The sequence below is a fragment of the Rhinatrema bivittatum genome, chromosome 16 (assembly GCF_901001135.1).
Source record: "Rhinatrema bivittatum chromosome 16, aRhiBiv1.1, whole genome shotgun sequence".
Classification (NCBI taxonomy): domain Eukaryota; kingdom Metazoa; phylum Chordata; class Amphibia; order Gymnophiona; family Rhinatrematidae; genus Rhinatrema; species Rhinatrema bivittatum.
In genome coordinates, this window is record NC_042630.1 from 11,475,308 (window position 1) to 11,485,821 (window position 10,514).

The 10,514-nt window shown below is 37.8% G+C and overlaps 2 protein-coding genes across 2 annotated transcripts; both read left to right on the forward strand.

Moving 5' to 3' along the window:
* The first annotated feature begins 234 nt into the window (after window positions 1–234).
* Window positions 235–1,173, forward strand: LOC115077270 (olfactory receptor 1019-like). Its single transcript, XM_029579555.1, has one exon. The coding sequence runs from the start codon at window positions 235–237 to the stop codon at window positions 1,171–1,173; it is 939 nt and encodes a 312-aa protein (XP_029435415.1).
* Window positions 1,174–6,597: 5,424 nt separating this feature from the next.
* LOC115077271 (olfactory receptor 5V1-like) lies at window positions 6,598–9,936 on the forward strand. The gene is made up of 2 exons (XM_029579557.1): window positions 6,598–6,683; window positions 8,988–9,936. The coding sequence occupies exons 1-2, from the start codon at window positions 6,598–6,600 to the stop codon at window positions 9,934–9,936; spliced, it is 1,035 nt and encodes a 344-aa protein (XP_029435417.1).
* Window positions 9,937–10,514: the final 578 nt, after the last annotated feature.

Genomic DNA, 10,514 nt, shown 5'->3' on the forward strand with positions numbered 1-10,514 from the left:
GTTACTGCAAAAATGAAAATGGTTTTCTCCAAATTAACCCAACTTCTCAAGCATTGTATAAAATCTTGACCATGAATGCCCGTTCTCCTGTAAGTACTTTGTTTTGAATTTGCTGGATTTTTAAATGTTGAATCTGAAATATTCAGTGTGTTTAAATCTTTATTTGCTTCTTATTGTTCTTAACCATGTGTGTATGTCTGTTCTCTTTCCTTTGTGTGTCACAATAAAAGGAGAATGTGGAATAGGACCCTAGTGACTGAATTCATTATCCGAGGATTCTCAGGTACTCAGGAGCTGCAAATTCTTTACTTTGTTGCTTTTCTGGTTGTCTACCTAATAACGGTGGTAGGAAATCTGGTGATCATCATCCTCACAAAGACCGATTCATGCCTGTCTACACCTATGTACTTCTTTCTTGGGAATCTCTCCTCCTTAGACGTGTTTTATGTATCTACAACTGTTCCCAAGATGTTGGCAAACTTCTTGGCAAACAAGAAAGTGATTTCCTTCTACGGATGTGCTGCACAGCTATATTTTTTCATTTTCTTGGCAATGACTGAATCAGCTGTCCTAGCCTCCATGGCTTATGATCGTTATGTGGCCATCTGTAATCCCCTGCATTATGCTATTCTCATGAACAGAAGAGTGTGCATTCAGATGATAGTGGCTTCATGGCTAGTTGGAAACATTTATGCTGTCATAGACACAGTGAGCACCTTCAGCTTACCCTTCTGTGGGTCTAATATTATCAATCATTTCTTCTGTGATATCCCTGCCTTGTTAAATATAGCTTGTGCCAATACCTATGTCAATGAAGTCTTGGACTTATTTGTTGGTGGGTTTTTAATGTTAGGCTGTTGTTTTTTAATTGTTATATCTTATATGTGCATTATTTCCTCTGTGTTAAAAATTCCTTCGGGACAAGGCAGAGGCAAAGCTTTCTCCACCTGCTTTTCCCACCTCATCGTCGTTATGCTATTCTATGGTACCGGTGGCTTTATGTACATGCAGCCAACATCAAGTTACTCTGAAAACAAGGACAGTGCAATTGCTATTTTCTACACTGTCATTACACCAATGCTAAATCCCATCATTTACAGCCTGAGGAACAAGGAAATTAAGGAGGCACTGAGAAAAATGATCAGCAAGAAAATATTTTCTCATAAACTCTAACCATGAATTTGGTGAGCTCAGTTTTTATAATGACAACATCACATTAGAAAGACATCTTATTTAGCATAGCCAGTGGCATCTCCTCTGAAATTTTATTTAGAATTGTTTTGTTTGCACCTTGGTATTTTTGTTTCTACTTGCTTTTTTTTTTTTTAGCCCATTCTCAAGTGGAAAACTATATATCTGGTTTAAGCATAATAAAAGAGAATTGCATTTGTAGCCTCCTTCAAAGTACTGCAGTCATGAAGGATTTTTGTATCCTTATCCAAGATTCCTGACCTGAAGCATTCCTTTGAATTATACATAAAAGGTCCCTTTGGAAATGTCCTAAATATAATTTACAAATATATAGCTCTGGAAAGAGCAGGAGTGGATTATCAGTAAGATAAAAGAAAATGGGAGGTCTGGGGGTACTGAATTAGGAATAAAAACTTTTAAATGCTTATCCAGCTGGAATGTTCGAGGATGAAAAAGGGAGGATGACAAAGTCAACTTACACAGAGCAGAGGCATTCCTGCTTTAGGCTCTTAAGAAGAGAAGACAAGGTCAACCAATTCGCAGCATCAGGAGCAGAACTTTGTTGCATTCTCATCTATAACGGGGGTGGCAAGTTTTCTAGCATGAGCAGCAAACTGACTTGATTATAATACCCGCCTATGGGCAAAAAGGATAAGGAGTCATCCTCTGCAGGAGGTCAACCTTGTAAAGCTGAGCTCTGAAAGATTTACTTAGGTTGAAGCCAAGTATACTAGGGCAGCTGGGCAGACTGTATTGTGCAATGGTCCAACATCCATTACGAAGTTCCCAGTGTAAAGACCCTGGTTATAGATTACTGTCTCTGGAAAACAAAGAGGAACTTATTCAATTAAGGGATTTCTCAGACACAAAATGGGAAAAAAAGACATTTTTGAAAAAGAATAAACTGGTGTGTATGTGAAGGATGTCTTAATACTTCCCTGAATTGTCTAAGACTTTGATAAATACATTGTTTTCCTATAGAAAGGAATTCATTGCATTAAGCTCATCAAAAATATATGTATTGGAACATACACTTTACCACTAAGTTTCACTATGGTTTCAACCATGAACTAAGTAATTACTTGCTTTTTTCATTCCTATTCAGGTTAATAAAATAAGTACAGTTGGACTATTTATTTACCAAGTGCATGAAGCAGAACTAATTCTCTGGCCATATGGTGGATCATTCTACTTCTTGTTTAGTCTTACTTCTGATGTTCAGGATTTATGTGTTTATGTCATAGATATATTTCTGTATTTTGAATGAAGCCTAACATTTTGAAAATGTTGCATAAATTTGTATTTGCCAACACAATTTGTGTTCATTGGGAGGATGGAGTAGGCGGGGGTGGGGGTGAGGAAAGGTTTGATCCCAGATTTGAGAAGGGAGGAAAAACAAAAAGGGAGGTCAGTTTTCTGTGGAGTGCTTGACAGCTTCAAGGGTTGGAAGGATCCATCCAAGGAGTCGTTGATAACCTTTGGGGGGGGGGGGGGGGGGGGGGGGGGGGGGAGAGGCTTGAGGTAGCAGTTTTGAATGGAGGGATGGGAGCGAAAGGATTGGTAAAGAAGAGGACCTTTGAGATGGATATGAAGATTGGCCTATGAAGGCCTTGTCTAAGGCAAGATTCATCTGCAAAACATTTAAGTATACCTACTCAATGAAATTTTTGCTAACATTTTAATTTTACTGAGCTGCTTTGTATGCAACAAAGATATTAATAATTTTATCTCTTTAGTCCACCTTTCCATGTTAATGTAGGCTAATGCAGTGTTAAGAAACACTAAACATGTTAATGCTCATTAAAGTATGTTTAGCATTCAATGACATTGCATTAGTCTTAACTTGGTTTAGTTCATTGGCACCTCAGTTAGTTCAGGAGAATCCAGGTAAATCCATAGGTTTCCAGCTGAGTCTCGGTCCCATCACTGATGGCTGGTCCTAGGCCCAGGTTCAGGATGGTTACCATGTCTGGCCAAGGCTGGTCCCATCGTCAAAGCCTGGGCCTAGGTCTAGACTCAGGTCAAAGGTGGTCCAAAGTCTAGGTTCAAGGCCCATGCCCTATGCCTCATCCCCCAAGACCTAGGACCAGGCTTCACATCATTTTTTTCTATCCAAAGCCCTCTTCAAATAACATCCTCTCTAAGGATGTGCCTCAGTGACATCATGATGGTGCCTTCCTCTCATGGATGATGCCATATTGATGTACGGCCACTGAAATGTACAGTTATATATCAATATCGAGACATCTACTCAGGAGGAGGGTGATGCATTGACATCACTGAGGCATGTTCTTCCAACAGACAGCATTATTTGAAGAGGACATTGGATAGAAGATGACAATGTGAGGTCTGAACATCGGTCCTGAGCCTAGGACTAGGCACCAGCCCTAGCCTCAGCAATGGGACTTAGTCTCGAACTGCCATTTCATTAGGTCTAGACCTCAGGTCTGGGCCTGGGCTAGGTGAAAGGACCTGGCCTCAGCCGGGCCCCAGCATTGGGCCCAGGCCTAGGTCTCAGCAGTGTGACCCATCTTCAGACTTGTCCCCACTGTCTGGCCTAGGACTTCATGATGGGTCCCAGTCTTGATCTGAACCCCAGCATCACTGATAGGACCTGGCCTTGAGATGGGCCATGGCACTGGGCCTAGGCCTCAGTTCCAAGATGGCCTAAGGGCTGGGTACTAGTCCCAGTCCTTTTATTTTTCATTGCGGTCAATGGGGGCTAAGGATTGCTTCTCATATTGATTTCAATTTAAAACAAATAGTACCAATGGTATGTTTAAACACATTTTGTATTTATTTTATATGAAACAAATGAAAGTAGGTGACATATGAAATGAATGAATGAACCAAAATTAATATTGTGCCTCTGTACATCCCTAATGAAAGGCAAACTTCAATAACAACAACAAATCTAAGGTAGCAGAAATTAAGACATAATGGGTTCAATATTTCGGAGATTTATATGGTTACCATCTACTTTCAATTGCATAAATCTAACTGGTTAAAATATCGAAATAGCCTCTCACTAACTGGCTAAGGGCCTCATTTACTAAGCATTTTTCTCAGAGTCACAGAAAAGGAGAAAAACCTTAGTAAATCAGGTCCTTAGCTTGAAAACAAAGATACCACGTAGAGGCATATCCAGGATGGGAATTTCAAAATTAGCAGGTTGGCACAATATTCAGTGCTAAATAGATAGATTTGTGTAGATAAATTTTGGGTTTTTAGATTTAACCATTTAGCTACACACTTAACTGATTAAGAATAAATCGAACCTCTATACAAAGTTAACTGATTAATGTTGTCTGCTCTGCTGCCACTCAGTATCAAGCCCAAAATAAATTAGAACCATGCACTTATAGACTGGCTACCCCAAAGTCAGGTTGATGGAAATGACAGGAAGTTATCATAAAAGAAGAATAGCTGAATACTAGGAAGGGAAGGAATAATTAACAAAAGTCCACATGATTGCATAAGCAACTGTACCTGGCAGGCCAGCCTTAATGATCTTTTATCAAATGCAAGTAACAAACTTGAACTAGGAAATAGAATTGATATTTTCTAAGAACTTTTGATTTACTATACCACAAAAGGCTGATTTTGCAAAGTATAGAAGGTGGGGTTTAAGGTTAACATTTATGTGAAGGTAAGAAAATTAGTTCAAGGATAAACCCTATTAGGCGCTTACATGGTATATACCTCATCAGAACTGTGGTGGCAGGTAGAATTGTTTTGAAATCTAAGCAGGGGCTGGTGTTATTCAATCACTCATTTTTTAATGAATAATGTAGAGAAAGGAATAAGAAGCAGTATTTGCTATTTTCACAGGTGACATTCATCTAGTCTCAGTAAGAATGCACTGCGGCATACAGGAACTATTGCTTTCTCAGAGAAATAAAGATATTTGGGACAAATGGGCACGCAAAGGGCATCTTTAAGAATCAGGTGAAATCAGGATGAAACAAATGCCAAAAAAAAGCTTCAGAGATCGAAGTTTTCATTGACAGTAGTATTCATTCAAAAAAGAATCTTTGGTAGTCTTCCTCTAAATCTGCGGCAGGTCATTCACTCATTATTTTGAGGACTTCTCATCAACTTTGATAGAGTTTGGTTCCAAAAAATCTGGGTGCTCTTTTACTGTATTCCATGCAGTCAGATTGTTATTGCATTCTACCTTTAATTTACTTGCTAATGACATTTAAAATGCTGTCATTACACTTGTGAGTGATTCTCTGGAGGAAACTTTCATTTAATAGCGCATAAAGGAAGGACAGGGCAATCTCAGGTAACATAAGTCAGCAGCACCATCATCGCCAACTACTACTGGTGGGTTAGAACCCCGTGGTTCTCAGAAACTGAAATTAAATTGTTTCTTATTGAGTTGTTATAGACTTGCTACTAGCACTATGCGATACAGAACCCCTGAAACCATCCATAGATTCATCTTCAAGTAGGAAATATCCAAGCTTTCAAGGACTATTTATTGTGGTTTGATTTAAGGCACCTCTTCTCTGTCATCCTCAGGATTATTTTCAAACAAGCAAATGTAATGCTTCTTAATTTGTTTCCATTAATTTTATATGGGGTTGAAACTGAAGTTGCCTGTTTTTGAATGTCCATATTCAAAAGATGCACGGAGAGGAACCAAGAAGTGCAATGGCACTTGTGAATCATCATTTCTGAAAGCATTTGTGAGACAGTTGGATCCGATTTTTAATTCTTGTGGTTGATCTGGTGAGTTTTAACTAGATTCCAGGCCATGGGTGCTAGGGCAGAAGTCATCCATTTTGCCTTCCTAATGCAGCATGTAGGGAGAGAGGCAAAGCAGCAAGGTGGGACCCTTACTAATAGAGAATGAATCTACCAAAGAAAGCAATGAAAATATGAAAGGCATGAGGAAATAGAGGCAAAGTAGATGGTGGGTAGATGGAGGAAAGACCGATATGTAAAAAGGAAGCAGGGTTAAGAGAGAACAAGAGAAATAAAAGTAATTAAGTGAAATGCAATGAAGGTAAGATAGCTGTTAAGAAAGAGAGAGACGAACCAGATACTAAGAAGGGATGAAAAAAAATCACAGAGGAGAAAATAGAGAAAAACAAAGTAGAACATGTAAATGGAAACTAGTGTTTACTGAAGTTAAAATAAAGTAAGAAATTAGATAAAACCTGTTTTATTGTCCATTATCTGAAAAATATAAAGGGATCTGGATTGTTTGATTTTTTTAAATCTAGAACTGACCATAACAGTGAAATAAAATGATAGTATGGCCAAGTGATCTAAGGTGCTGGATGAAGGCTCCAGCCTTTTGGGGGCTGTGGATTCGAATCCTATTGCCTCCAGCCCAATTATTTCTTTCCCCTAACATTTTGGGAAAATACAGTGTCTAGAGCAATTTTCAAAAGCATGAGTGAAAATGTTGAAGCCTTATTGGGATTCCAAGAGCTGAAGGGTATGGGTGAATTTTGGTTGTTACTTTCTCCTTTGAGAAAGTAACAAACCTCTGATTAAGAATGGTAATGAAGTGAATAAAGAGGAAGGCACTGAAATGATTGTTTAAGGAGGCAATGGGAAGGGTAAGAACAAAAAGGTCAGCATTCAAAAAATAGGTGAAAGAGAAAAGTCTAAATAGGGTGTTCTCAAATTCTGTCTTTGAGGGTCACAACCAAGTCAGATTTTAAGGATTTCCACAATGAATATCCATGAGATCTATTTGCACGCACTGCCTCCTGTGTATGCAACTAGATCTCTTGCAAGACCAGAAATGCAAAGGATAGATATATTTCAGGCATGCTATCAAATGCACCGACATGGTCCTGCATTGGTCCCTTTGATCTACTGAAAAATCCAGAAGTAAAAAAAAAAATTAGTAAGTTCAATGGCAGTTAAGGCACAGATAAAATGTCTATGAACATCTAAAATAGAAGCATGCTTTAAATTGTCATCTACCACAGACAATGCTGCATCTTGAGGGATGTTAGTGTACAAAGACAATGATATCCACTGTCACTATAAGTCAGTCAGGTTGAAATTCCTGCAATTTATACAATAGTAAAATAAATTGAGGCAATAGGGCTACCTAGTGGTGCATTCAAAGGCATGACTTTTCAGAATAAGATACAATACTGGAGTTATGTGGTGATTCTCCATCAAAATATCATGTTCCCCTTTGATAATTTTATTACATAAGTCATTCTATAAACTAGAGATTGCTGAACATGGATCTGAAGACTTAGAGTAGGATCTTCAGATGGAGGTCTATAAAATATACACTATATCAAAGAGTAGTGCAAAAATGCATACGGATCCTTAAGAACATAAGAACATAAGAAATTGCCATGCTGGGACAGACCAAGGGTCCATCAAGCCCAGCATCCTGTTTCCAACAGAGGCCAAAAACCAGGCCACAAGAACCTGGCAATTACCCAAACACTAAGAAGAACCCATGCTACTGATGCAATTAATAGCAGTGGCTATTCCCTAAGTATAATTGATTAATAGCCATTAATGGACTTCTCCTCCAAGAACTTATCCAAACCTTTTTTGAACCCAGCTACACTAACTGCACTAACTACCTTCTCTGGCAACAAATTCCAGAGCTTTATTGTGCGTTGAGTGAAAAATAATTTTCTCCGATTAGTCTTAAATGTGTTACTTGCTAACGTCATGGAATGCCCCCTAGTCCTTCTATTATTCGAAAGTGTAAATAACCGAGTCACATCTACTCGTTCAAGACCTCTCATGATCTTAAAGACCTCTATCATATCCCCCCACAGCCATCTCTTCTCCAAGCTGAACAGCCCTAACCTCTTCAGCCTTTCCTCCTAGGGAAGCTGTTCCATCCCCTTTATCATTTTGGTTGCCCTTCTCTGTACCTTCAAAACTTCAAAAGGTGAATATAATAGCTTGGCACCTATTATATTGACTGATTCAACTTTTAAAGTTTAAGGATCCATACGCATTTTTGTGCTACACTTTGATATATTGTGGGTTTTCCATAGTGTGTACTGCATCTCTTCTCCACCTTTATTTGGGCTGTTGTCTATAAAATATGCCATCAAGTAGTTGTCAATGTGTATCAGGAATATATGTGTGATAATCCATGATGACTATGCCCCTCCCCTACACACACACTCAGTCAACTAGTTTAATAATAATATAGTGGTCATGTTGTAAAGCTTTGCATGTCAACATCTTGTCTTTTGTTCGAGTGGCGGCAGATATTAATTTCGTTCATTATGGTTAAATTTCTCAAAATTAGACTCTCAACTACTGCAGTAAGGGGGTCTGGTGCGCTCAGAGGCACCAATCTAGATTTCCTCATCAGTGTGGGTAAAGGTTGAAATTCTACCTTACTGATACAAAATATAATGTAATTTTAAGTCTACATAAAAAATCATTATAAAAGTTAGTAGACAGTAGAAACTAAATACAATCTTCTGTTTAACAAGCTTAATTCATCCACCATCAGTGGGTGTGTAGATAGACTGAATGCTATAGGTTCTCTGCTGATTCTCCTGAGCGACTCATTTTTCTCTCACTACTGGTAGAGGTTGATTTTGACCTGTCTAATTTTTGGATGCCAGTGATACCTGGTGCTCTAGAAAAAAAAAAAAGCACTATTAAGAGAAATGCTCTCATCTCTGCTGAAGATGTATCAAAAATGACTTAGGGCACCATAACCTGCAAATAATTCATTGATTATATATAAATTCCTGTGGTTTTTTTTATTAAACTTCACCCAACCTTTAACATTCATTAACCTTGCCCATTCTCATAGGTTAAATACACTGAAGAGAAAGAAAGATGAGAAATCAGACCACCATAATGGAATTTATTATCAAGGGTTTTTCAGATACAGAAGAATTCCAGATGCTCTACTTCTTTGTTTTCCTACTCATCTATATAATCACAGTCCTTGGGAATTTGCTTATCATCCTCCTCACATGTATCACTCCGAAACTTCACACCCCAATGTATTTCTTCCTTAACAACCTCTCCTTCATAGATGTCTGCTATACATCAACCACAGTCCCCAAAATACTTGCTACTTTGCTAACCAATCAGAGAACAATATCCTATGTTGGATGTGTTACACAGTTGTATCTTGTTGTTTCTTTTGCAGCAACAGAGTCTTGCCTCCTTGCCTCCATGGCTTATGATCGTTATGTGGCCATCTGTATCCCTCTGCGCTATGCTATCATTATGCACAAGAAAGTGTATATCCTGTTAACTGTCGCATCATGGATAATCAGTAGCCTTTATTCAATTGTCCACACTGTGAACACCTTTCGGCTACCCTTCTGTGGGTCTAATGTCGTTAATCATTTCTTCTGTGAAATCCCACCCCTGTTAAAAATAGCTTGTGCCAATACTTATATCAATGAATTGCTGGTATTTGCTCTTGGTGGATTTCTATTTCTAGGTGGGTTTTTGTTAATAGCCATATCATATGTCTTCATTATTTCTTCAATATTAAATATTACTTCAAAAGAGGGTAGGAATAAATCCTTCTCTACTTGTGTCTCCCACCTCATTGTTGTTACCTTATTCTATGGTTCTGGAAGCTTTATGTACATGCAACCAACATCAAGATATTCAATGACTCAAGCTAGGTTGATGGCTGTTTTCTATACTATTGTTACGCCAATGTTAAATCCAATCATCTATAGTTTACGGAATAAGGAAATTAAAGGGGCATTTAGAAAACTAATCAGTAGAAATGAATTTACTCATAGAATGTAAAGGTTCCAAGTATTGTTCTTCTCTATAATATTGATATAACATACATGGAAAAAATATTAAATATTTATTTAAAATATTTATACTCCTCTTGGTATTAAAGCAGAAGTCTACATGTATGTGACATTTTTGCACTCCAAAAAAAGCATGAAAACTGGTGTGCTTGCCACTTTTTTGTAATTTACATAAACATTCTTTTTTTACTTTAATGTTTTACTTAAATTCATAGAAGCACATAATAAATTACTAAATTGACTATCTCATGATTCTCAATTCCTGCATTTGCTTGAAATTATTTTAATGGCTTATACCCATTTTCCACATTTTGGCTGTTTCAATTAAAGATTTTCCATCAATGGTGAAGAGTACTCTCCAAAGACCTAAATATATATATCTTGGAGGAGAAGAAGGAGAGAGTAGCCTTCATATTTTCTAAAAGCATAATAATAAAACCAAGACAAGCATTTTTCTGTGTAAAGGACTTCCAGAATAGGGGATCTTACCTCAGGTCTTGAAAGAACATAAATAGATTTGGCTTTCAGTTAACACAATATGCAAATTAGCCCATTTCTTGGACTAAA

What these genes read in the sequence shown, in the direction of transcription:
- LOC115077270 (XM_029579555.1), top strand. Translation starts at nt 235, where the DNA reads ATGTGGAATAGGACCCTAGTGACTGAATTCATTATCCGAGGATTCTCA.
- LOC115077271 (XM_029579557.1), top strand. Translation starts at nt 6,598, where the DNA reads ATGAGTGAAAATGTTGAAGCCTTATTGGGATTCCAAGAGCTGAAGGGT. An exon ending in TTACTTTCTCCTTTGAGAAA is followed by an intron (nt 6,684 to 8,987) that starts GTAACAAACCTC and finishes AATACACTGAAG; the next exon opens with AGAAAGAAAGATGAGAAATC.